The sequence below is a fragment of the Chrysemys picta genome, chromosome 5 (genome assembly GCF_011386835.1).
Source record: "Chrysemys picta bellii isolate R12L10 chromosome 5, ASM1138683v2, whole genome shotgun sequence".
NCBI lineage: Eukaryota > Metazoa > Chordata > Testudines > Emydidae > Chrysemys > Chrysemys picta.
The window spans coordinates 95097705-95125344 of NC_088795.1; the positions used below are offsets into that span (position 1 = coordinate 95097705).

General features: G+C 40.8%; 1 protein-coding gene across 6 annotated transcripts in view; it reads left to right on the forward strand.

Annotated features, from left to right (window-relative positions):
• Nucleotides 1-27640, forward strand: part of GABRA4 (gamma-aminobutyric acid type A receptor subunit alpha4) — a 104907-nt gene that overhangs the window by 17594 nt on the left and 59673 nt on the right. For 2 of the 6 annotated variants that reach the window (XR_010601471.1, XM_008166218.4), the window contains exons 1-6: nucleotides 8171-8781; nucleotides 8998-9185; nucleotides 21363-21430; nucleotides 23810-24030; nucleotides 24133-24215; nucleotides 25763-25906. Coding sequence is in view for 5 of the 6 variants with exons in the window: in XM_008166218.4 (XP_008164440.1) it covers nucleotides 8699-8781; nucleotides 8998-9185; nucleotides 21363-21430; nucleotides 23810-24030; nucleotides 24133-24215; nucleotides 25763-25906 (787 nt within the window). In the remaining variant the exon portion in view is untranslated. Of the gene's footprint in view, nucleotides 1-7678; nucleotides 7954-8170; nucleotides 8782-8997; nucleotides 9186-21362; nucleotides 21431-23809; nucleotides 24031-24132; nucleotides 24216-25762; nucleotides 25907-27640 lie in introns of those variants that run through there. The other 4 variants (XM_008166220.4, XM_005309911.5, XM_008166219.4 and 1 more) reach the window with 4 other exon arrangements.

Consider the following 27640-nt stretch of genomic DNA (forward strand, 5'->3'; position numbering starts at 1 on the left):
CAGAAAAATGATGAAAAGTTTAGAAAACCTGACCTATAATGAAAGGTTAAAAAAGCTGGGTATGTTTAATCTTGAGAGAAGAAGACTAGGGGGAGGAAGAATTGATAAGTCTTCAAATATGTTAAGGGCTGTTATAAAGAGGACTCTGATCAATTGTTCTCCATGTCCACTGAAGGTTGGACAAGAAGTAATGGGTTTAATCTGCCAGGGAGATTTAAATTAGATATTAGGGGGGGGGGGGAACATTCTAACTATAAGCATAGTTAAATTCTGGAATAGGCTTCCATGGTAGATTGTGGAATCCCCATCATTGGAGACTTTTTAAGAACAGGTTGGACAAACACCTGTTGGGGATGGTCTAGGTTTACTTGGCCTGCCTTAGGGCATGGAGATGGACTTGATGACTTCTCGAGGACCCTGCATTTCTACGATTCTATAGCCAGTGGAAGATGTCGTTATTCAGCACTCCTGAAATTCAGGCGCCTTGAGTTTGGCCTAAGTGATCAGCACAATACCACACAATTCAGTTTCAGAGCTGGGAATGGAACTCAACAGTTCCCAACCCCCATTCAGTCCTTAACTTTATCCACACTGCCTCTCAAATCTTGCCAACCACCAGATTCACTCATATAGATTTGCCCTAACAGAAGACTACAGTATTTTGTGTTTACGTGGTGGAAGATCATACCTGTCTGAGTTATTTACTTTCCTTAAATAAAGACTATAATTGATTCCAGTTGTGAGACGATAATGAAAATTATTTCTGTTTGTAAGGTGTCACAGGCTTGGTAAATGTTATGGTTACAATCCTGGGGTTATCTTATTTTGTTTCATACTGGCTTTGCAAATTAATACATAGGAATTGCCATAGTGGATCAGACCAGTAGTCCACCAGGGCCAGTTTCCTGTTTGATAGTAGCCAAAACCAGATGTTTCAGATGTTGTAATATATCCCATAATGGAAAATTATGGAATAAACTGTCTATATGAAGAAGTTTCATCTGAACCTCCGTCAGTTAGAAGTCGACATGCTCCAACGTACAAGCAATAAGATATTACAATGCTTTAGGGAGACTTGTAATTCATTCCTCCTAGCCTAGGAACAGATTACCCCTGCCCACCAAAAAGCCAGTGATGATGGCCAGAAAACTGTGAGGATCTACTCATGGCATTTCCTGAGAAGCATCCCCTCAGAAGGGAAAGGTGTAGGGGCCATAGCGAGGTGGGGAGGGAGCAATGACCTTCCAACTCCATGTGTGCAGAAGATTCTCAGAGAAGGGCATCCTCAGATCCATGTAGGGACAAATGACTTTCTATGCAAGATGCTCAGTGCACCATTTACCCTCGCCTGCCCAGATGCAGATTTGGGGGAGAGATTTATCAGAATTAGTGTTGCTTCAAGTAACCTTAATTTCTAACTTTTGCATGAAAATGGCAGCTGTACAATTTAGAACAGCTGATCTCACTGCTCCAATCTTTCTGCTCTCGGCTCCTCCCTGAAATCCCACAATGCTCCTTTAGCGTGGCTCTCAGGTGGAGATGTCACTTCTCTGTTCCTCAGCACGAGGGTAGGTTCTTCCCAGGATAAGTGGTAAGGGTGATCTGGGCCCTAATCATTAGAAATGGTTACCAATGTGGCTAATCTTGCAAGATTCTGAATGCCCTTAATTTCTGTTGATTTCAGAAGGAATTGATGGTGCTCAGCCTTTCCCAGAAGGTACTCAGAACCTTGCAGAATTGTTACAGATAGGTGTTGAGACACTCACCCCATATTTTTCGTAGTGATATTGTTATGATATGATTGACATAATTATGATTTATGCAAGATAAGTCATGTGAGGTGTCATTGGAAAGGTTATGATTTGCTGAATATGATTTTCCTATTTTCATGCATGTATCATTTTTGCATCTGAAGTTATGAATATTGACTATGCAGCTGTATTTCTAATGAGATTACACCTGGGTAATGCTCACTAGACAAGATGCTTTCACTCTAGATAGTGGGTGGGAAAGAACCTATTCAGGGCAAAGGGCCATTAGGAAAAAACAATAAGCCTTAAGAGACGCTTATCTCCCACCTGGTGATGAGCCTTCCTGAGAACACTTCAAACAGCCTGTGAGTAACGGCTGCTATGACTCTACAAGGACATGTGATCAGACTACATGATGCTGGAATCCATCTTGGGATGTCCGTATTTTTCCACAGACTGGTCTGGGAACCAAGCTTTGGAATAAGAATTCACGCCAAATGCAAAAGCTATATAAGGGAGGGAGAGACATCATCTGGTATTCTTCACTACCCACACAAGAAGACTCCTGGAAACACCCGAGGAACAAAGATTGAACTGGGGGAAGTCCTGGACCCAGACTAAAGGGATTTCGAACCTGTGTATGAAACACCTGGGGATTCCAAGTGTAAGCTAGTGCAGCTTGCCCTTAAGAATCTGCAGCCTGCTTGTATCCTCTCTTAGGGTGAGAATCTGCTAATTCAGATCCAATCTATTTAGTATATCAAGCTTAGTTTGTGTTTTTTGTTCTGTTTGCTATCACTTATAATAATTTAAAATCTATCTTTTGTAGTTAATAAACTTGTTTTTGTTTTATCTGAACCAGTGAGTTGGAGTGAAGTGTATGGGAATCTTAACACAAAGAACAAAGGTTGTTGCATATTCCTCTCCACATTGAGGGAGGGGTGAACTTTATGGCTTACGCTCTACAGTCCCTGTGCAGCACAAGACAGTATAATTTTGGGTTTATACTCCAGAGGAGGTGCGTGCCTGGGGAGCTGGGAGTTGCCTTAGCTGTATTCTTCCTATGCAGGGTCTGGTCAGAGAGCCTGCATGTAACTGTGGCTGGGTGTGTCTCTGCCTGTATGTATGCTGGTGAAAGTGAAGGCTGGAGGGCTTTACAGCTTGTCTCAGCAGTACAGTGTGAAAGGAAGCCCAGACTGGGGGGGTCAGAGGGCTCAGTGGTACCCCAGTTCCATGTGGCACCCTGGGAGGCTACCTGTCACAGTTGAATTACTTGATGAACTAACACCAAACGTTCATTTTGTGTGTTTTTTTCCTCCATCTGTTCACCTTTTCAATATTTTCTCAGCCTGATATCTTTACAGTCAATGCCTCTATGGTATGTCTACATTGGAGCTGGAGGTGCATTTTCCAGCTTAGATAGATATACCTGCAGTGATCAAGCTTGCACACTGAGAATAGAGGTGCAGCTGCCGCAGCTGAGTGGGCTAGATGCCCCAAGTATGATCCTGTCCAACCTCTCTGCCCCCTCCCCCCCAGCATACTTTAAGACAAGATTGTTCCTCTGCCACTTTTTTTTTGGCCACTATTGCTATTGTTCCATTTTTCTTTTGGCAATGACATTACAAGTACCTTTCACTTCCTTTTAGAGATGTGTAATGCCACTCCAAACAGCAACCACCAGGCACTAATGAAGAGCAGACTGGCTTGTGTATTGTCTGAGAATGTAGTGTATTACTCCTGTGGCATGTTGAGTCTTTGCCACTGGGATTACATGAGTTCAGTTCTAAAAGCTAAACTGCTCAGTTCTTTATTGTTCATTGGGCCACTACAAAAGTCTAACTTATAGCGTCTGTTTACACTGCAGACTCTTCAAATGTTTTTTTTTTTCTTTAGAAAAAAAATCTCGTGTCAAAGCATTCATGGCATTATTAAATGAGTCTATTGTCCTTTACAACAATGATGGTATAATTCAAAAGAAGATTTGGTTTTAGTATATTTGATCGACAATATCCATTTATATGCAGGTAGATTTCTGTGTCTTTTTAATTATTAAAATCACAACACATCTACCTACTTTACTCTTCAAGACCAGTAAACATTTATAAATATTAAAATAAGGAATCTAAATTATTCAGCACAGCTGCTACACTTGCTGCTTTGCTAAACTTTACAGTTTTGAATCCCCAATAGCCAGGACATTTTAGATGTAATGGGTCTGATTAACAGTTCAGACTGAGCTCTGCTTGGGACTGGAGAGAGGAAATGGTGGCTTTAACATACTTTTGTGTCTCCCCACATTTCAACCAGCTTCAGACCACAAGGAATATGCCAGCAGCTGTGAATAACCAGACTGCAGTGGCAGTGAGGCTACTTCCCTTTCCTGTTGGCCGCAGCCCACTGTATCATGCGGATCAAAGTGGAGGGGGTGGCACAGAAGAATTTCTTTGTCAGGACCAACTCCATTGGCTTTATGGACCTTTGATGCCATCAGGGCATTGTAACAGAAGTACTGTGCTACCTGGGTGAGGGGGTGTTTCTTGTCATGGCACACCCAGAGATACAGCCCTTTAAGGATATGGCTTCTCCCAGATGGAGAAGGCCCTATCTCAGGGTGAAAGGGAAAGTATTCTGATACCAGCAGGAGGGGAGCTGCCTTTGTACGTTCTTCCAGTAATAAATAGATGTAGATCTAAATAGATGTATTCACTGAACATGTGCCTCCATCATCGTTCCAGAGACAGCTGTGCTAATCCACCACTAGCAAACAGAATTCACATTATAGCAGCATAAGTGGACCATAAACAGTATGGCCAATCCCAACTGTTCAAGAATCATGAGTAAGCCCTTACTAAAATAGTGAGTTTTAATAATATAATAATTTTTTTGATTTGCCTTCTGGTTTTTATGTCTGCAGGAGGAACTCAGGTCATAGTTTCGGGCTCTTCTCTGCAACAACGAGGGATAGAAACTTTCTTTTTCTATGTTTTAATGAAAGCTGAGATTCTCATGTACTCACTTGCTTCCAGGAGCTGAGGCTTTAAGAAAAAAAAGCAACTATTTTGAGACTTGCAATAAAACCACAAGAGTGGGCAGTACTCCATAATGCAACAATTGGGTCTAAGGTTTCCATGGCAGGTTGCATTGTACTCCCAGGGCTATACTCATTATGCGCTGTGTATGCTCCAAGAGCATCTCAATCCCTACAGCTGGATGTCCTTTCTGTACTGCTGTTCTCTCATTGCCTCTGGGAGCCAGGGCCAGTGGCAGAGTAGAAAAGCAGGGGCAGGGGCTGGAAATTCTACCAGAATGCATAGGTGTGCAAGAAGAATAAGGCTAATTCTCAGCCCATCTGCACTCACTTTCAGATTCACTAAGGCAGCCTTAGCATGGGCTTGTCCCTGAAGAATTGTTGCTGTCTTGAAGCTGTCAGCCATCTACCCCTACCCTACCACAGTGTGAAAAGCTGCAGAGGGATTGTTACTGTTGCTCTGGGCAACAGAAATGTATGATATGTTTCGCATTAGAACTGAGCAGCCCTCAAAGGGCAATATGGTATATTGATCAGTTGTTTCCCTGATTCCTCATCCCAACCGTGTCCCACCCAACTCAGGCTAAATGAAACTGAGATGTCTCTGTGTCAGGGTCTGCCTTATACTCAAAGTCTTTTCTGTTTATCCTCAAATGACCAGATTATCCTGCAAGAATTTCCAGGGAAGCCCAGGGGCAGGAGATTTGACTTCCAACCCCCCTCTGCCGCTGAGGACAAAAATGTGAGCTACCCTTGCATGGGTGTGCAGGGAACAGTAAAGATAGCTACCTCTTGTGAGGGCAGAGTACCAGAGCAATCCTTCTGCACAGGAACTGCGCTGTCCTTGCTCCTTCCATGGAGCAAATTGTCCAAATGGAGAGGGTAGGGGGTAGGTGAAAGGGCCTGGGAATAGGCCTAATGCTAGCAAAACTTCCCTGTAAAAATTAACTTAAAGGTTTAAGTTAATGTAACAAGAAAAGACTTGGATGAAGGAGAGACAACATTGGAAGCTGGGGGGTGGAGACTAGGAATGGAGGTCCACAAGTCTTTATTGTTTGAGAATTTTTGGGGGCGGGGGAGGGAGAGGGCAAAAATTGGCAATCCCTAGCAGTGACCTCCGTCATAAGTCTTGTTCCAGCTGCGGTTGTGGCTTTAGCAGAACTTGTATACAAAGCTCACAGTTCTCCTCCTTAAACATCCACATTTTCACTGCTGGCAGGAACCACAGAACCCAATTAAAGTCAGCAACATTAGAGTGAAGTATCAGGGTGTAGTTGTGTTAGTCTGTATCTACAAAAACAACAAGGAGTCTGGTGGCACCTTAAAGACTAACAGATTTATTTGGGCATAAGCTTTCGTGAGTAAAAACCTCACTTCTTCGGATAAAAGTGAGGTTTTTACTCATGAAAGCTTATGCCCAAATAAATCTGTTAGTCTTTAAGGTGCCACCAGACTCCTTGTTTTTTTTTAACATTGGAGTGGTTTTGCATTTGCACTAAAAGGGATTCCCCATCACTGTTACAGGATGCTGAAGAAGTGTGTGTTAAAATAAGTGATACTACAAAATGCTCTTGTTAATATCACACCTCAGAGTAAAGTGTAAGTGCTGTGAATTAGTAGGAATTATGAGGTGAGGGCAAACCTAGGCCCATTGAATACTACATCTTTACACAGAGATTTTTGCTGTGCCTTAGGAGGAAGGATGAGCTTGTGGTTAAAGACCTGGAGAGGAACTCAGAAGATCTGAGTTAAATTCCTGATGCTGATGCAAATATCCTGTATGACCCTGGTCAAATCACTCAAATTTTCTGTTTTCATCTGTAAAATGGGGATAATAATACTCCCTTTCTCCCACTCTCTGATCTGTCTTGTCTATTTAGAGTGTGAGCTCTTCATGGCAGGAACTGTCTCTTACTATTTGTATGTACTGCCCCATGCACAATGAGGCCCTGATTTCAGTTTCTTATAATGTGTAATAATAATTAATTTAATTTACAATGTCTATTACATATTAAGTAACATACAAAATATGATATAGAGAAAAAACCCTGAAGGGAAGCTTCTTGCATTTCACCCTTTGAAACTGGCAGAAAGCAGACTAAGAATATGCACAACCCTAAAGAGAACCTGCCTAGATGGAGTCTTATGAAAGATAAACAGCAGCATGTGCTAAATAGATTTCAAGCACAGCTTTAATTGTTTTTCAAAGAAGTAAGAAAGGGCACCTTCCTTGGAGCAAATTCTGAAGTAAGTCAGGAAGATTTCGAGTGGAGAGCAGTTTTAAAGATAATCAGTTGCCATTTCAATGGTTGTAGAATCTGTAGCAAGTAATGAATAAAGCCCTTCTCTGGCAGGCTTGGCAGTACAATAGTATTTGAGTCAATTATAATATCTGCTCTATATACTCCAGCACAATGAAATTCAGAATCCTCATTAAGATTTATATGCACTCTAGTTTCCAAATACAAACAACTCTACAGTACACTGGATCAGAAGAACAAGTTGATGTTCATAGTAAACACTTTCAGTGTGACTGAGACAAAAGAAGGGGGGAGCGGGAGACACCTTGTAACCCAACAACCTCTGATTGAGTAGTAACATTTCAAAAGGGATCTCTCTGTAACTGGTGCATAATCCCTTGGACTTAATATAATGGAAACTATTTGGGTCATCACAGCTGGTGTCATCATTATGGGGGGAAAAAACCCAAAACCAACCAACCACAAAACAACCAGCCCTTGAATGTGCAAGCTATTTGCTCTCTCTGTGTGGCATCTCCGGGTTTCTATCCAAGGGTAATTAGCTCTATTGCATCCATTTTGGGTGTGCACTGTTTTTAACACTGCAGCTACAATTCTCTTCCTCCCCCCTTATTTAATACCACGATCTACGTGGGAAAAAGTCTCCTTCTTTCAAACCTCCCACACCCAGGAAATGCATGCGCCAGGCTTTCATTTCTTTGTGGCTGGTGGGTTTGTTTCTCCCCCACCCCTTCCTAAGAGAGAAAAGACAGTCAAGACAAATGAAGACTTCATCACCATGATCATCACCAGGACAGCTGGGGAGAGAGCCACCAGGGGAAGAGAGGGGGAAGTCTCACAGCAAGTCTGCGTCATTCTGGGAGACAGTGTTTCAAAGAAGTGAAAGTATTTGTCACCAGCAGGCAACAAGGTATAATAATGCCCCAAAAGGGAATGGGGATGTGTTTTCAGATTGGGGTGGAAGTGCTGGGAAAAGGGGGGTGTCCTCAAACAGACTATTCTTGGTAATTAATGGGCTTCTTGCTAAAGTGACATTTTCTCTCGCCAATTAGTGCCTGTGCCCCTCCCCTCTCCAGTATAAAATTAACACTTGGCAGGGGAGCGAGGCTTTAACCCTTTAACACCCCCCCCCGCAGAGCCGTGGTGTGAAGGGGCTAGAGAGGGAGGGAGGAGACCCCCACTGTTTCTGCCTCGTAGTTGCCACGTTTGATCCTCCCTCTCCTCTGGCGCTTGCAATGGAGCCGGGCAAATAAACAGACGAACCGCAGCGCCTGGCTCCATGTGATCGAGTCGAACCCCCTCTTGCGAGGGACTAACAGGGGGCGGGACGAAGGGGCGGAGGGAGGAGCAGGTGGGGAGCGGGAGCCTGTTGCCCCCTCGAGAGTTAGAGGCTTGGGCAGCCTCGCCCAGCCGCCTGGATGTGCAAAGCGCCCGGCGACACGGCAGCCACGAGATGTAGCTTGGCAGGGAAACCAGCGGCGCGAGCAAACAGGTCCCCCCACCCCCGCACTTGTTCCTTGTGCCTGTGCCTGCCCCTGCCCGGGTGCTCCGGGGCGGGCTGCCCCCTCCCCGCCAGCGGCTGGGGTCTCTCCTCTGGACAAGGCACTGAGTGAGTGACGGGGGACGCGGCCAGGCTTGAAGAATGGCATGCAAAGATGGTTTCTGCCAAGGAGCTAGTGATCGCGATGTCCTCGGGTCTCTCCATCACCCTCCTGCACTTCCTGTGCCTGGCGACCTGGTGAGTACCCCCGAGCCAGCGGATCCAGGCCACCTTGCATCGCCGCCACCTGCCCTTTGATTGATTCCCGGCGCGGCTGGCTTTGGACCTTGCTTCTGACCCGGGGCAGGGGGACGTGGTGGTGGTGAAGACAACCCACCCTGACCACTGGCTGATCCTACCCCCTCACCCCCGTTCGCATCTACAATGATAATGGCTTGTCTGTTCCCCTTGCAGCGTCACCGAGCCCCCGGGACAGATCAAAAAGGAGGAGAAATTATGGCCGGAGAATTTTACAAGCATCCTGAACAGTCTCCTGGATGGTTATGACAACAGGCTGCGTCCTGGATTTGGGGGTATGGTTACTGTGCACGGTCCCTCCTGTCTGTCATTCTGCCTGTGTGTCTGTCTGTGGGGAGAACTAGGTAGGCTTTGTGCGTTTAAAAAACAAACAAAAGTAATGATCCTGATTGTTATTAACGAATGATAATGTGAAAATACCCCTCCTGCTCCTCCCGCCCAAAAATATTGTCCCTCAGAGCCTGAGGAGAAGCTAAATCAGTGGGAGCAAGGAGAGCAAAAAAGCTGGATCTACTTGGATCCTGCCAAATCCCTGTTGATTTTTGATTCCCAAATTGTACCATCAAAATAAAGAGCAAGTCGAGCACCTACTGCACCAAAAGAATCTGGACTCTGGAGCAGAAGTGTCATAGATGCCCAAGTCCAGCATGTGGGTCCTGACAAATTTAAGCAGCAATAGCCCAAATTCCACCACATAGAACCAGTTTAGCTATACTGAATGTGCCAAAAATTTCAGCATAACAACGTGCAAAGATTCAGATCTGTCAACTGAACACTGCTGGATCCTGCTAATTTTTAGCCCCCATCTCCCAAGTTCCACTGCTTAACACAGAATGGGTTTAGCTGCTCTTACTGCTCTAAAAATATTTTGAGCCCAACATATATTGGCACAATGGGGGTGCAAAAATAGATATCTGACACCTGAATACAGCTGGATTTTGGCAATTTTTGACCCCAAGATCCTATATGTACAATCTAAATAGAAACCAGCATAGCTACTCCTATTTCACTGACAAATCTGGACCCTGATGCATCTGCTCAAATAGTACTGGAAAAAAAATACAAATTGGGTATCGGACCCTGTCAATTTTTAACTGAAATGCCTCAATTTTTGCCTTTTCTTTAGAACAGCTGGCTCCATGGGTTGAATCTGGGTTTTTGTGGCACAATTGTGCCAGGATGTACTGGGGGCCAGGGTTTTTTTTTTTTTTTTTCTTGTGCTACATGAGAAGCTAGACAGTGTGTTCTCTCTTTTGATGGTACAATTTGGGAGCTAGGGACCAAAAACCATCAGGATCCAGGTAAATCCAGTTTTTACTTTTTCCTGGAATGAGGGTATTAAAATGTAAGCTTGGGAAAAAGAAAAGTGACACAGCATCTCTGGTGATGCAGCAGGCTGACAAAGACAGTCATGGGGCTACTACCCATCAGGTTTGAAAGAGGGCTTTATATAGGCTTGTTCTGTGAAATACTTTGCTCCTGTCCTGACATACCTTCTTCATTCACTTGATACATCTACACCAAGCTAAAACACTCCATACCAAATAATATGCACTCATGCATGACTCTACCATACAAGAGAAACACACACAGCACCATAAATCAATGTTTGTTTATTTTAGATGTTTTTTACCTTATGGAGTGGGCTTTCTATAAGCTAGGCTTAGGACATTAGGTGTAAATAAAGTTAATCTTGTTAAAGCACTGGTGAGGATAATTTACACAGATGGTCTTTTGCAGTTTGACTCTCCTAAAGACAGACTACTCTTCTGCAGGTTTCTTTCAGAGGGATGTGCTAGGAACAAGACTTCGTCATTCTTTTTTGAACACACTGTTATTAAGCATGTAAAAATATGCTTTAAGTGAAGTATTTGAATGTCTAAAATGAGTGGAGAATGCTGAATCTGTAACCCAATATACAGTTTATGGAGATTATATATTTGCAGCCTATTGTCTAAATACAGAATAATTTAAAAACATGTTATTGGGTTTTTTAAAAATTCTAACAGGAAGCAAAAGCGAATTCTATCCTCCTTCTCACCTCCCAACTACAAATGTAAATAAATAGTTGAGGCTTTGCAGGTGAAAGAAAAACCCAGAGTTCAGATTGAAAAATGTATTTTTGGTGAATATTTTAAAATATGGGGACTAGACTGCTTGTTGTTTCTTCTAGTAGCTAACTTTAAAACTCAAAGGTGAGTGGTTTTAATGTTATAAAGCTTATAAGTAATACATGAAAAATACACTTTAATTTTTTAAGAAGGTTGTCTTTAGTTGCAAAAGTTACCTTCACCTGAACTGGCAAGAGTCGCTTTTAGCATAAAGTAATGCATATAAATGTTGAGGTTTGAGTCTTTGACAGAGCTCAGATTAATAGCAGATGATTAATCATTAAAATATTTACTTCCTCAATCATGTTTTTCCTTGTATTCTGGTCTTTGCTGATAAATATTTATGGTAAATGTGATTCATATTTTAAAAGTGGGTCATTCACCAATGAATTCATAGTAAACAAGTGTCACAGAGGACAGCAATATTCACAGGGAAAAAGTACAGTATGTTTCAGTAATGTCAAAGTTATGTCACATGCTGACAAACAGCATAATATTCAGTGCTGAAGCTTATTTACCATCCATAGCTCTTGCAGCTCCAAACAAGGCCCAAGAACTTATTTCCCTGGCATTATTATGACTTTAGTTTTATACACCCAAACTCAATGGAGTTATTTCTGATTTACACTAGTGTAAGTGAGATCAGACTCAGGAAGCTAGCCATAGTTTTTGAATTTTTCTGGCATGTGCCAGCTTTGCCACAATAACAATTTGTGAAAAATTCTACATGCACAGGCAAAATGGGAAAGATTTTTTGGGGGGATGATTTCCTAAAAATGGGATATCTCCAGCTCCTATAAAACTGAATGGAAAATACTTTAATAGGAATTGGATCAAGCCTAATATGGACCCAAACTCTCAAAATTAGCATTAAATAGCACAGTTGTTGGCAGTAACAGAAGAGAGGCTGAATGAGCATAGAGACAAACTACCATCTTACTTGTGGGACCACTTCTAAGTGTATGGGATTGAACCTCATGTAAAACTGGGGGTGGGGAAGCTATTACCCATTCTGTATCAGTTCTGTGGATAAATGGAGGAATTGGGTTTCCCATGCAAGTCAGGTTGGTGCCATTCATTAACAATCAATTAACTTAATAAAACAAATACAAAACCAAAAACATATGCCTGGTTACTGTGCATTGTGAGTTTGGCAGTTTTCCTACAGAAAAATAGACATTTTCATGAAAAAGGCCATGATATCTATGAAATGATTTCTAAATTTTAGAAGGGTGTTTTCAGAATAGCAGTGAATTTACAGATTTTGGGAAAGGGGAATAACCTGATGAATAGCAACATAAAACTAAATCGATAGTTTGACTTTAATTTTTCCAAAAATTAAAAGGGCAATTTTGTAGAAGAAAGCTGTGAAGTATAATCAGGAAGATTTCTAGTGTACAGCTGTTTTGAAGATAATCAGGTGGTGTTTCAGGAGTGGGAAAATATGTAGAGACTAATGAATAAAATATTGCTCTGTGAGGTTTGGAAGTATACTATAGTAGAATTCAAGTCAATTACATTATCTGCAATATATGTATTCCATTACACTGCACTCAGTATTCTCATTACAATTTACAATGCACCTACTTTCCAAATCAAAACAACATTACAATGCACTGGATCAGAAGAGCATGGAGTTTACAATAAATACCTGCAATGTAGTTACAAAAGAAAGTTATGATTTTGCATATATAGTCCTCATCTGTTGCAAAATTGCAAAAGCGTTACCAAAAATGGTAACCCTGCCACAATTTTCAGAAGCAAAAATCAGATGGAGCACCAGTTCTAGCCACAATGTGAATTCACGGCTTGTGTGTTTCCTTTATTTTATCATAATAGAAAAGGAAGAAAGAAATCTTCTATAAACAACTATAACACCTGAATTTTCTATGAAAATTTAGCTTGCTCACATTTCACTGGAGATCTTGTACTAAATTAAGTAATATAATTGAAAGTGATTTTTAAAGATATATTATTTACCTGAGTAAATATATAGTGCCTGACTCTGGTCTCATGCATACTGGTTTAATGCAACTCCATGGACTTTCATGGAGTTACTCCTGATTTACACCAGTGCAAATGCTATCCCAATTAGGGTCATACTTTCATATGTGTATATGAATAACACATGATTTTTGGTGTGTTTGTTTTCTTAATGGACTGTATGGTCCCTTAGAACTTGCATGGTTTCTCAGGTAAACATGGTAAGCCTGCTCCTTTTCCTACTGAAGTAAGAAGAATTCTGGCTGTTGCATTTAGTGGGAACAGGATCAGCACAAGTCTGTATTTTTGTACATTTGCTGAGTTTGAAAGCACGCACTATTGAGAAAATAAACTCAAATGGCTCTTTCTTTAGGGTAAGGCCCATGTATAGCACTTGATCTTTGGCATATCCCCTACGGTAAGTTAATGGGAGTTGTGTGCACAGATGTAGGCAAGTAGGAATTATGTCTCTAGGGAGTTGATTGTGTCTTGAAGGCACACATCCCAGCACAAGTGGTAGTGCAGAGCTGGAAGTCCCGGTGGCAACCCGTGGAGTGGCAATAATTCCTGGAACATGGAGGAGTCTAGCTCGTACCCCACCCTCTTTGAGGTTGCAGCATGTGCTTCCTTCCCACATTAGGCCAGATCCACTGGCTCTTTAGGAGGTGGACTGGGGCCATGATCTCTTTTGCCATTCACTTTGGGGAGGCTAGTGCTGATGGAGTTGTTCGTTTGGAGCAGTTAATGAATTTAGGGCAGGGAAATGGACTGCTATTATACCCAGTCTCAGTGAGGACATGCAAAGGGCAGAGAAGTTTCCTGGAAACCTTAAATCCCCACCTGCACTATGCACCCAGATAGGATTGGCACAGCTGAGCTCTGCACTCAGACACTCTTTTAACCATGGGGATCTGATTGAGAGACACAAAATAATGAATGGCATGGAGAAGGCAAATGGGGCCCTCCTGTTTACCCAGTCTCATAATGCAGGAGCCAAGGTACAATCAATGAAGCTGAAAGGCAGCAAATTCAAAATGAATAAAAGGAACTCTTTTTATATGCAATATACAACTAGCCTGTGGAAGCCATTGCGACCAGATAGCATTGAGTCTGAGAGCTTAGTACGACTCAGAAAAATAGACCTTTATAAGGATAATGAGAATATGCTCAGTGACAGAAGATATAAATAAAACATGAAAATGGATATAATGGATGTACCAGGGCATAAGCCAACCACTGACTGACTGGAGTTAGGAAGAAACTGTAGGCAAGTTATTCCTTAATTGTCCATTACAGGTAGTGGTGTGGTTGTTTTTTTTTTTTTTTTTTTTTTGTGTGAACCTTCCTCTGAAACATCTGGTACTAGAGAAAGCCAGAGACAGGATACTGGACTTGATGGACCACTGGTCTGATCTGGTGAGGGAAGTCATATATTCTTACAAAGTAAACTTTTGATCTGCTAGACTTTGTAGGAATTTCTTGGTTCATATAAATGACAACCAAGTTTAGGCAGGCTAGACAGGCCCAGCCTGTGTTTAATCACATAATATGCAATCTTTAGCTGCTGTTGCAAATTGACTCTGACTAAACCTTAATGGGCTAGTTTTGCTTTCAGCTGTCACCAGACTACACTGGTAATTCAGTCTCAATCTATTGATTATTGACCCAGGGGATTATGCCAACACCTATGCCACAGACAGACATTGACTGCTACTATTTCAAAGTGAGGATTGCTTTAAGGGGAGTTACATCATTAAAAGTATTATACGTCCCTTTCTTAAAATTAGCGGTGAAGCTGTATAATTAACCTTTATGTGAAATTATCATGTAAAATAAGCATGGGATCCAGTTTGGACCTGATTAATATTTTTCCTTAAAAATCACTGATATTTCATGGACTAATGAAATACACTTAGATTTAAAAACAAATTTTGTTAAAAATTATAGATGTGATTAATTCCACCACCCCTTAATTTAACGTGTGGTTCTAGTCTGAAAAGTAATGATGCAAAAGTAGCCTCTTTTTATTCAACAGATCGACTCCTGTGTGTATCAGTGTTGTGTTTACATACATGACTAGCAAAACTATGTATGTATTGGTTTTTTTTTCCCCCCTCCCTGTTAGCCCTGACATAGCCGACAGAGCTGATGCAGCTAAGAGGGAATAATTTTGTTCGTAATCTACAGAATTGTTTACTAATTTTAATGAGCTACACCTGTTTAAGATAGAGGAAGATAATGGGTTTACACAGGTGTCACTGAGAACATAATCTGAATGCATTGGGGCTTTACAGGTGTCACTCGGCATCATTTGGTCTGCACGGTCTTTATTACTAGTGATAATGTCTGAAAATGAAACAACCAGCTTGAATGTCAGAATCTAGACTGAGTTTGACAAGCTGGCAATTAGAGAACTCCCCCCCCCCCCCCAAATATCCCCTCTACCTTGTTTATATTTGTAAACTGTGCCTGCTTGATCTGGAAATAATTGAGACAGTAAACATGGAATCCCATAATGCCACTCTACACAGTCAATTTCACAGTTGTACTGCACTTGAATTATAGATATATGCATTTTTACTCAGTTTGTAATTGATTAATAACTTTTGAGAATCAGGAGGATTTGCCTGTTTCCCCTACAGAGTCCACATTGGTGAAAGTGTGCATGGATTCTTTGTGGAGCTGAACAGCTCCACTCCAAGCATTACCCAGAAGGGTTGTTACAAAGGTCCTTCCACCCATCCTCAGGACACACACTAGTTGCTCAGCATCTGAGCATCACTTCCAGAGAGTTTGCACTCCCTACCAGTCCAGAGAGACCAATACATTATTTTGTTAATGGTTTAAGGCTACTTTTGAAAATCCGTAGAGCTCCTATTGTGAGCAAGAAATACTTGAGTGAGGAAGGGCTTGTGGGGTCAGACCTTTAATTTAGACATGACATCCAGTAAGCCAGAAAATAACCGCAAGATACACTGGAAAAACAGAAAGGTAATTTAGTCTGTTTCTAGAGGATAGAAAAATATTTACAATTATTAGCCTTTATTAAAAATTCATGCATAGCTTCAAGGCTACATCATATGGCCTAATGTACTTATTAAAAATCATCAGTGGGCTAGTAATGGGAACTGTGCCATGAAGCTGATTGGGTTTCCAGGCAATTGTCCAGTCTTCCTCAGCTGGTTAGATTGGATGAGTCAGGAGATTATTAGCAGGATATGGGACTGTTTACCTGTAGTTGGCTGATTTGAATCTGGCCCAGGCTGGTAGTGACTGATGTCATTACCATCTGTCTGCTGTTCAGTGACTTATGTAAAATTAGCTGGTGATATTTGTCCAGTTCTCAGTAGACAGGTGTCTACATCATGAAATTGGCACCAGTTACCATCCTTGTTGGCAGTTTCAGCAGAGAGACTAACTGTTGAACAGGCAAACAGACTGAGCTATCTCCTTATTCCTGGAGAGGGTCAGGGTTCAGGCACATGGACAGCTGAAGAGTCATTGGTATTTGAGAACAGATGATGCCTATGTGGTGTCTCTGTCTGTCTGTCTGTCTGAATAGGCTGTGGCGGGTGCATTGCCCAGTGTAATCTATCTTGGACTTTCCATGACCACTAAACATTCACTTTTAAAAAAAATGTCCTACTCAGTTACCATGACTTCACAATTTAAAACCAAAATTTTGGCCCCATTCAGGTTTCCTTCTGCTATTCTTGCCAATTGCTCTTTTGGTTTTATTTGAACTGCATTGGTTGATGGCTTCCCAATCCCAAACATATGTTATTTTCCTCTATTGTCTAGCCAGAAGTTACCTAAAAAGAGAAAGTACCAAGTCCTCCCACAAACTGCTTTTGCTGTACCCGTTGATTTTAGCCATAACTCTGGGGACAGTCCTAAAACAGATAATGTACCCCACTGCCCAAAGGACTGTTCTCATAATAATGGTATTAACAATGCTTAGCACCTAAATTGCACTTCACACATAGAAGTCTCTGCACAAAGCTTAACCCCTAATTAATTTCCTAATTCTTCTGTTAGAAATTTCTCTAATAGTGAAATTTGCCAAGGTCCATTCAAGGCTTTCTGCACCATGTAAGCTCCATGTTGTTCCTGCAATTACCCTAGAGTTGTCCACTGAGGATAGGCCAAGGATGGCACAGAGGAGGAGATAATGGATCAAAACTTACAGGGCTCCAGTAGCCTGGAACCTCTTCACAGGGGGCATTGGGAGGCCTGTGATTACATTTCAGCCCATCGGCTGGAATAGCAGTCATGGGAACCCTATGCTATTATCTTGTGGCCTGTCCATAGTTTTAGGGGCTGGAATCTGTCCCTTTCAGTAACCCATTAACTTCCCTGCACACACCCAATTAATTCTAGCTTTTTGCCTGAGTTGATTTTAATCCTGCATGAGCAGATCTAGAAGCATTTTATCTTGCAGGCTGTGATTCAGGCTTGAGAGTGCCCATAGCAGTGCATAGGGCTCCCCTACTACTTAGTGGATGTAAAAAAATACTCACTACAAGTGTATTGTAAATAGTTTCTTAGTGTTTCTGAGGATTTGTTGATGTGCAGAAACATTCACATGGTCCAGTGAAGAGCAATTTTTTACTGATCAAATCCAGTGTTAATAGGCTTCTGTACAATCCTCTGCTTAAGGTAATTTAATATATAAATGTCCACTCTATCAATAACAGCAGGTTAAGGTTTTATAACCAGTCATTATGATTAAATAGTTAATAATCTCAAGCTAAGTGGTACAGTGCTTTCATGCTGGAGTGTCGTTTAGTTTCAAGTCAAAGTGTGTTTGACTACATACCAGCTCCTAGTACACACTTCCAAACCACCAAACAGTTTAGCATGATTGGTAGCCTGTGCCCAGAGAACAGGAAAAGCAGAGTGTTGGCTGGTCAGGATGAGTGGTAGAACTCTAGCTGAAAGTTTGAACATTGCTTGCATCTTTATGTCTAGTTCTGTAAGCTGCTGCCATTAATATTTCACTTTTTACTTTCGTAAGCATGACATTCTCCTAAAAACATTTAAAATTAAATGATTTTATTTACATTGACATGGTTTATTGGTTGTAATGCCTTAAAATGTAAGGAATTAATTTCAGTATCTCACTGACATTCGATGAGACAACACAATTGAAGTCATTGAGCAGTCCCTTAATTTTAGAGGTATGTGTGTGAGTGAGAGAGAGAGAGAGTTCTCCTCTGTGAGCTCCTATTTCCTTCTTTATTCTTCCTAAGGCCTTGGCTACACTTGCAAGTTACAGCGCTGTAAAGCCTCCCCCAGCGCTGTAACTCACTCCCCGTCCACACTGGCAGGGCACTTACAGCGCTGTATCTCCCTGGGTATACCGCTGCAGGTACTCTACATCTCCAAGAGGAATAACAGCTGCAGCAGAGTGGCTACGACTCACAGGTGTGAGTGTAAACGCTTGCAGCACTGTACTAATCACCTTGTCAAGTGGCCAATCCTCTCCATTGTTGTGACCAGCTGCAGGAATGTGGAAGTGCCGGTTTCAAAGCTCCCAAGCTCGTACTGCAGAGAAAACCAGACAATTTGCAGCTTGCTTTGAGTGAGGAAACGAATGAGTAGGGGGCCAGGAGTTTGGAACTTGCAAAATAGAGAGCTGACATGCTCCAAAAAGCACTCTCTCTCTCCCCACACTCCCTGTCACAATCCACCCCAACCCCTCCCATTTTGAAAAGCATGTTGCAGCCACATGAATGCTGGGATAGCTGCCCATAATGCACTGCTCCCAACACAGCTGCAAATGTTACAAGTGTGGCCACACCACCACATGATAGTGTGGACAGACTCCAGTGCTTTTCCCTACTCAGCTGTACGAAGACAGGTTTACCTCACAGCGCTGTACAGCTGCAAGTGTAGCCAAGGCCTTAGACACATTCACACCATGTAAAGGAACCTTTATCTCAGGAGCTCATTAAATGTATTCTAAGAGTTGACTAGAAGTAGTTGCTAGAAAGTCATATGCTTCTTTAATACAGCATCAGATCACATTTACTTTTGCAGTAGAGCTAATCAAAAGTTTTTCAATTCATCATTTTCCCACCGGAAAATGCCATTTTGTCAAGATGGAAATTTCCCGTGGGAACATGTCCATTTTGGCGAAACTTCGTTTTTGGGGGGGGAAGAAAGCGCTTTGTTAAGATTGAAATGTTTCATTTTGATATTTTTTTGGCACTGATTTTCTGTTTCAAAATAACTTTGTTCAGAAATTAATATTTATTAAAAAAAATCTCAAAATTGAAATGAAATATTTCAGTTGACCTGGAAATAACAATTTTTTGGGGGGGGAAATTAGGAACAGGTTTTTGTTTTGTTTTTTTGAGATGTTGGAAATTCTGCTTGCCACACAGCTCTATTCTGCAGTGCTTCTAGCCTCCACCTATCTGTGATGTGAGGGTGTAACTAGTTACTCAAACACTGGTCCCATGAGGTACTGTCATTAGACCTCTGTGTTGCCTAATTTGAGATTTTTAAATCCGTTTCCTGGCCTTAGTTTTGCATCTTCCGTTTCCAAAGAGTGATTTCCGTTAATACACTCTGTAAACTTGTCATCCATGATGTTGCAGCAATTTAGTAGACCAAAATAATCAGTCTGTGTCTGCAAGAGGCCCCCATTCCAATGGATGTTTGTGCCTTTAGTGATTTTGATGCAGTTATAAAATTATAGCAATCTGTGAAATTAAAATGGGAAAATACACTTTGAAAAGAAAGAGAAAGTAAAAGAGTTTGAGGAATGTTAAAACTCAGTTTCTTAGAGCTAACGGATGAAGTAGCTGATTAAGGTGGTTATGTAATCTAAAATATGGTACTAATATTCTGATGTCCTTGAGTAACAGAGATTAGTGCTAGCATTTTCTCCTAACTTTTCCTTAAGACATAATGTGCAGGTTGTTCAATGGAATAATTTTACAAACTTTTAATTTGCTTTTGGTTTGTAGTTGGCAATGTGTGTGCTTGGCTGAAGAGAGAAATAGTTCACTTGTTTGCAAGTTGTCTACTTTCTTCTTTCCTTTCATTTCTGCATTTTGATTTAATATGACATCTGTGCGCACAACAGTTTTACAAGAGGCAGACATTCTTTGCCTTTGAAACAAAGTCTTCAAGTTTTCACTTGCTTCTTATTGGATTGTAAGGACTATCAAAAAGCCTGAATTAATATGGACTCAAATAATGTCTTTTCTTTAGAAACATGAATCTCAGGAGACTGGAAACTGTGGATCCTTTCGCCTCTAGGTTACCAGTTCAAATATGTCCCAAAGTTGTTGCTCTCTAATGGCTGTTTAATAGCATATATATGACATGAGTTGATGGTCCAAGTTAAATTGCTATTGGACTAGTGCCCACATCACAAAACACCCATTATAGTTAGTACTATTTAGCACCCTTTTAGCCAGGCCCGGCGCTTCCATTTAGGTGACCTAGGCAGTCGCCTAGGGCACCAGGATTTGGGGGGCAGCATTTTGCCGCCCTTGGCGGCAATTCGGCGGCGGGGGGTCCTTCTGGGCTCCGGGTCTTTGGCAGCAATTCTGCGGCGGGTCCTTCACTCGCTCCAGGACCTGCCACCGAAGTGCCCCAAAGACCGGGAGCGCAGAAGGACCCCCGCCTAGGGCACCAAAAACCCTGGCGCCGCTCCTGCTTTTAGCTGTCTTGGTAGGGACAGATTCAATTCACATGAAAGTCTACAGAAGGTTTTCGATTTACTTTAATGGGCGTTGGATCAGGCCCTTATTAGTTGTTGGATCCTTATTGGTCTTCTGGAGGTGGTTTCTCTATAGAATGGCAAAGAATAATGATAGGTTTCGGTGGAGAATCTTTGCAGTGAACTGTCATTTCCCATGCTGTATCCAATCTATTGACAAGTATAGGACATAAGTATTCAGTGCAACTTTCATGACCATCGTGGTAATATCAGTGGAAGTTGCAAGAATGGGTCAAAGGTAGCATACTGCTTACAATACTTATATTCCCATTAATTTAGTAGACTTATGCATGTTACTAGTAAATAACTTGGGCTCGGTAATAAGGTTTTGTTGATTCAGGCCCCTAATTTTTTAAAATACTAATTTGCTTAAGTCTTTCCATTGTGGCACCTGTTTTCTTATCCATTGAGTCAAATTATATTTTCTGAGTGGGAATTTGCATTGTAAACATAGATGATTTACTTATGCAAGTGAAGGTAATTATCTGATAATTAACACTGTGCAACTGTCGTAAATTACAGTAGGTTTGGTTCTGAGAACATGCTGTCTATGTATTTTCCTCTGATTAGTCCAAAGAATCTTCAGATTGACAACTGCATAAAATGTGGCATACGTGCTGATATCATTTTTGAGACATGTTAACCTGCAAAATTCAATTTTTCTTGCTCACTTCCTTTTTATATGTTAGGTCCTGTTACTGAAGTCAAAACAGATATATATGTCACCAGTTTTGGACCTGTTTCCGATGTAGAAATGGTATGTACTTCTGGAATTAAAATACCATTTTCTGGTGCTGAGAAACCATTAACTGCAGTAAGGAGTGACTGCTTAATTCATATGACTTTGTACTGTACTGTCAATCATGCAAAGTAGGAAAGATTACCAGCAGCTTAATTTGTAGGCTATAATTAGATAGAGCAGGCCTGATTCTGATCTCACTCAGACTGTTTTTAGACTGGTAGAAAGAATTGACATCAATTACTTTATAACAGATTTATACTGGTGTCGGAGCCAACTCGGGCCCAATGGGGTATCTGAGAGCACTGTACGGAGAGCAGATGATTTCTCTGATGAGGTCACAGAAATGCCTTTCCCCTCTGGAGCTAGCCTTTCTCTGCCTCACCAGCTTATTAGTATTTAGTATTTATTACTAATGGATAAATGACATTATTCTCCAAATATTTGTTGACATTTTCACTTCAAATGAATTCGTCGTCCATCTTCATGCCCCTTTTGGCATCACTTTCACTAAACATTCAAGTGAAAGAGTTTTACCAGAAAAAGTGTTTGCAAAAAGTGAATGTCAAAGTGACATGCATGAGTAGTCACAGAAGACAAATGTTAAATGCGCAGACATTTGTGCCTGAAAGGCTTCCACACTCATTCAAGGCCTGATCCAGAATAAGTCCCATTGATTTCTATGGTGCAAGTCCCAGCCCTTAATAAGGGGGAAAGAAAAAATGTTGTGTGACTTATAGGGTTAAGCACCACAGCTCAAATTATGTAGATATATTGCTAAGCTTTGGAGTCAAGTTTAGACAAGATATTCTTCAAGGGCCTTATGGCTTCTGAATAGCACCTTGCTCATTAAGTGGTTGCATGAGTAAGGATATTAGACCCTGGCCCCAAGTAAATCTGAGTAATGAATACATTTGAGATAATTAAGTATCACCACAGAATAAAGACTGTATTTGTCAACTAAATTATTAATTGTGAATTATTAGCTCAGCTTATTTAATTATACAGCACTATGGGTGTGCTTGGCACTTTACAGGCAACTAAAATTGGCAAATCTCTGCCCCAAGGCGCTAATGATTTAAGGCTCAATTCTGCAACTATTACTCATGTTGAGGACTTTTTACAGATTCAAGCAGCCTTATTGAGCTCAATGACATAACATTAGACATAATGCAGAATTGCATAGCCATAAACTGAAGTAGGCATGATATAGCAACGGATGAGAATGAACACAAGGTGGAAGGGAAAGGAGACAAAACAGGACAAAAGCAGTGAAAGATCATGGGATATGCATATTGTTACATACTCCTTCTGTACACGAAACAAGTTCCCCAAGCCAAGCCACCTCTATCGTACAATAAAATTAGGAGCCCAGTCCTACAAATCCTTGCTCATCTGACTAGTCATTAATCACATGAGTAGTTCCAGTGGTTGTGAGCAGGCCCAATGATTGATTACCTGTGTGAGGAAGGGTTTGCAGGATCAAGTCTCTAATGAGGAGGTTTTACATTTCATACACTTCTTGGAAAATTGCCAGAAAGAAATTAGATCACAATAATTTTAAGATGTTTTAGCACAAAACTGCAGCTGCATAACAGCTAGAGGGGATAGTGCCCTTCACTGTTAAACCAATATTATGCGAGTAAGACAGTGTGCAAGTGCTTTGATATCCCAAGATAAAAAGTACCAAGTAAACATTCCTTCCTTCATGCATTCATTAATGTGTGTGTGTTCTTGTTACATATTCATAGCCCTATTCATACAAATATTTGTGCACATACTTTATTTTAAGCACGTAAATCGTCCCATGTTAGTCAATGGGACTACGCAGGTGCTTAAAGTTAAAACATAAATGTTTGCAGGAGCAGGGTTTATTATAGACACTTTTTGTAGATGTGACAAAAGAACTATTGATCCCTTTTCAGTAAACCATCTGCTTTTGTCAGTTGAAATTAGATGTATATTTCCTTCTGTGATTTTGGTGAACTTGGGAGAAATAAGAAATCATATGTCCTTATATTTTTAATTTGTCCAGCTGTTAAAAAAAAAAAAAAACACCATGGAATTTTTTACAATCCATTGACACTTGTTATCACATTAGTCATTTTGTTTCCAGTTATATGCTAAAGTACAAGCTTAATTGTCTGCTTCCTGCAATTTTATTAGATTATAGTAATTACTCCTGAATGATTAAATATGTATAGCAATTTATTTATATGACTAATGTGGGAAATTAAGGTATTAAGAAGTGCACAATTCACTTTAATTGGTAGAAATATATTTTGTAGTTGACTTAACAACATTTACTTTGCCACTCATTTGTTTGCTCCTAAGGGAATTTTATGGGAAACATACACATAAAAGTGTAACATTTGTTTTTTCTGCAATATACTACAGGAATACACAATGGATGTCTTCTTTCGTCAGACATGGGTGGACAAAAGATTAAAATATGATGGTCCCATTGAAATTTTAAGACTTAATAACATGATGGTTTCGAAAGTGTGGACACCTGACACTTTTTTCAGAAATGGGAAAAAATCCGTCTCGCATAATATGACAGCCCCAAATAAACTCTTTAGAATAATGAGAAATGGCACCATCTTATACACAATGAGGTATTCCATTTATTTGTTTGGCTTCTTTCAATTACTGTAGAGAAAAGTTATGCTTCCTAGACAAAATCCAAACCAAAGCATATTCAATTTGTTTCATTATAGGCTTACCATAAGTGCAGAATGTCCCATGAGATTAGTGGATTTTCCAATGGATGGTCATGCTTGTCCTCTCAAATTTGGGAGTTGTAAGTTACAATTATGAATTTCTTGTAGCTATAGTTTTAAAGAACAGATGTGGATTTTTAAAAAATTCTTTGTATCATAACTGAGGTTTCTGAATACTAGGCTTGAGCCACACACTTTATGCATAGAAAAATCCCATTGACTTCCATATGAGTTTTGTTTATATAGGGGCTGCAGAATCAGGCCCATAGTGCTATCAAGGCTGCAAATTGACAAAGGGGCACAGATTCAGATATTAAGTTAAACTCCACCTCTCTGACTACAAGGATGTTTCAGGGCCTGATCTAACGTTCACAGAAGTCCGTGGAAAGATTCCCAGGGACTCCAGCAGGCTTTGGCTCAGACCCTTAGTGTCTGATATAGAAAGGAAAGCTTTAGAAATCCAATACCAGATATCTGTAAGATCTCCTAACTCTTTTAATATTCTCGAATGGTAACATATTGGGCCAGATTCTGTATTGCCTCCATCTTGCATAGGGCACAAGAGTGGGGAGGAGCCAGTCATGGCTCCCTGTTTCTCTGTTGTGCCCTCAGAGCAGTTTTGAGCAGCCTGGGGACCACTTAAGGATTGCTAGAGCACATTACAATCTATCTATTCCCCTGGTCCAACCCCTGGCATGTCCGTGTGCTGCAGTCAGATGTTGTGGACAGTGTGCCTGCAGAGAGCTGTTTGCAGCTCCCTGTTCCCTGGACCACCCAGTTCCAGTGGAAGTTAGAGCAGTAGGGCACATACTCTAACTTCTGCCGCTGGGATACATTCATTTTACACCAGTGGAAAATCAGGCATAGGGATTGGTGTGGCTGCACCATCTGCCCTGAAACTTATCATCTTCCTAGATGGATGGCAGCTGGCATAAGAGGTGGCTATGACAAAAGCCATGTTAGCAGAGATTCCCCCTATACTGGGAGAATTCTCCAGGGGGATCACTGGCCAGTTTAAATACATGCAGTGGAAATTGCACTTGGCAGATTGGAGCCCTATGTTCAGTGAAATGGTAAAAAGGTCATACTCATTTCACATGTAAAAGGAGGGCTGGATTTGGCTTTAACATGAGTATTGGCTATGTAGAGATTCCATGCTAGGCATTATCACTTTATTTCATATTATTTGAATATTTCTTGGACTAGGAGTATATTTTGGCTGCTGGGAATTTTTTTTACAGGCCTTTGGATTTTGGCAAATATAATTTCTGAGCTTGGCATAAGTGTTATTTCCTTAAAATAAATGTGTCCCCAGCCTTTCAGATGTATCCACCTGGGGTATGTCTACACTGAATTGAAAACCTGGGCTCAGAGTTAGGTTTGAGCCAAAATCCCTCTTCTGTCCACACACACAAGTCTCTCAGACTCAGGTCAGCAAGTACCTAGGACCCAACTGGCAGGGGGTGGGTCTAAATTTGAGTCCCTCTAATTATGTCTACACAGCCCACACAAGTTCATGGTGGTGCCATACATATTACATTGATTTTCAATGGGCTTTGTATCAGGACCTTAATATGGAGTGATAAGACATTTTCTATTTATTCATGCTAACAATATGTTGTTTTAGATGCATATCCAAAGAGTGAAATGATTTACACCTGGACAAAAGGACCTGAGCAATCTGTGGAAGTTCCTGAAGAGTCTTCCAGTTTAGTTCAGTATGATCTGCTTGGGCATACTGTGTCCACTGAAACTGTTAAATCTATTACAGGTAAGAATCTCGTCAATGTGAATCAATTTGAGATGTGGAATTAACAATGTAATTTTGTCCTAGCCTTTCTATAAGGTATTCCATAGCGTATACTGGCATATTATGTATATGCATATGCAAACTTAAATCAGAGCTCAGGTTTTCATTCTTCATATTACCACTTGCAGATTCACTACAGTGAAGTTCAAAGTCCCCTCAGAAAGCAAGTATGAGATCACTAGTCAGAAAGGCTAGATGAATGCATGTAGTGATTGCTTAAAATGTAATTTGTAGAGTCAGGAGCCATGTAACTAAGGCTGTTAGAGGCCTTGAAGTCCAGTTATAAAAGTACTTTCTCGGTGCTCTGTGTGTATCATATGGGGAAATACTTACTTTTGTTTGGCAATGCAAACAATTCAGAATAGAAATACAACATGCAGAATATGTTGTTAAAGTAATAAATTAGAAATCTATTCAGATTAGCATAGTGGTAATCACAACTGAGCCTACACTGCTATTTGTGCTACTAACATTTCTACTAAGGCAAGTGACAATAACAAGGTAGCCTGTGTAAGTGAAATCTCACTGGTTAGCTGTTTTATAAAATTTATTTTAAAAATATTATCTATTGTTGATTTGTTACAAAATTACATTACTAAATCCTTGATGTTTGGTACTGTAAAATGAAATGCTATGGCAGGATAAAGACAAAATTAAACAACAGATTGAGGAAATGTATTTGACAGATTTCTCTATTTTTTATTTCAAGATAAAATAATATTTTCTTAATATCTCTGGATATTATTAGCATGAGATGTTGTTGATTATCCATAAGATAAGAAGACAAACCAGATCGCTTCTCTGCCACACCTCACCGTCCTCCCTCCCCCCCCAAAAAACCGAACAAACAACACAACAATTTCTGGAGACCTCTTGCAGTCTAAGCTTGTTATGTTAGTTTGTCTTCAGAACACTAGCTCAGAGATGCATGGAGTGAAATCCTGTCCCTGCTGAAGTCAATGGGATTTTTGCCAGTGACTTCAAGGGGCCAGAATTTCACCTGTGGTGAAGACTGGACTTCAAAGCCATTTATTCTGTACTAGACTGTTTGTGTTACTTTCCCTGTAATTAAATTCTAGATTTAAATGTAGGCTTTTTGAAGGGGCCAGCTGTGATATCATTAATTAATACTGTAGTTTCTAGCAGAAGGCTTTGAATTTTCATGACTCTGTGTTTGTGTGTGTGTCTATATGGGTGGTGACTGGTGGAGCCACTCTACCACTACAATGGAAATCCTTTGGTTTTGGTGTTGTTTTTTTTTGGAGGGGAATTTCCATTGACTGGAATGAGAAGATAAGGGGGTAGATTGTGCATAGTCCTATTCTGGGAAGAAAGTGGCACAGGAGCCTTCCCTGATCTCCTCTGCAGGATCTAGGACAGTCTTGTGATCTAATCTTTTAAACTTTTTTCTCTTGTGAGTAGTCATGACTCACTGAAATAACCTCATTGATTTAAAATGAGTAAGAGTTCATGCCCCCTGAGGAGGCCTGCTCCAAACTGGACTGTACCTGCTCTTCTTGGTCTGGCCTGGTCTAGTTTGTGGTCTCCATTCCCTATCGTAGATTCATAGATTCCAAAGCCAGAAGGGTCCATTGTGATCATCTAGTCTGATCTCCTGTATAACGCAGGCCATAGAACTTCCCCAAAATAATTTCTATCAAACTGGGGGTTGGAAGCCTAGAAACATTGGCATTG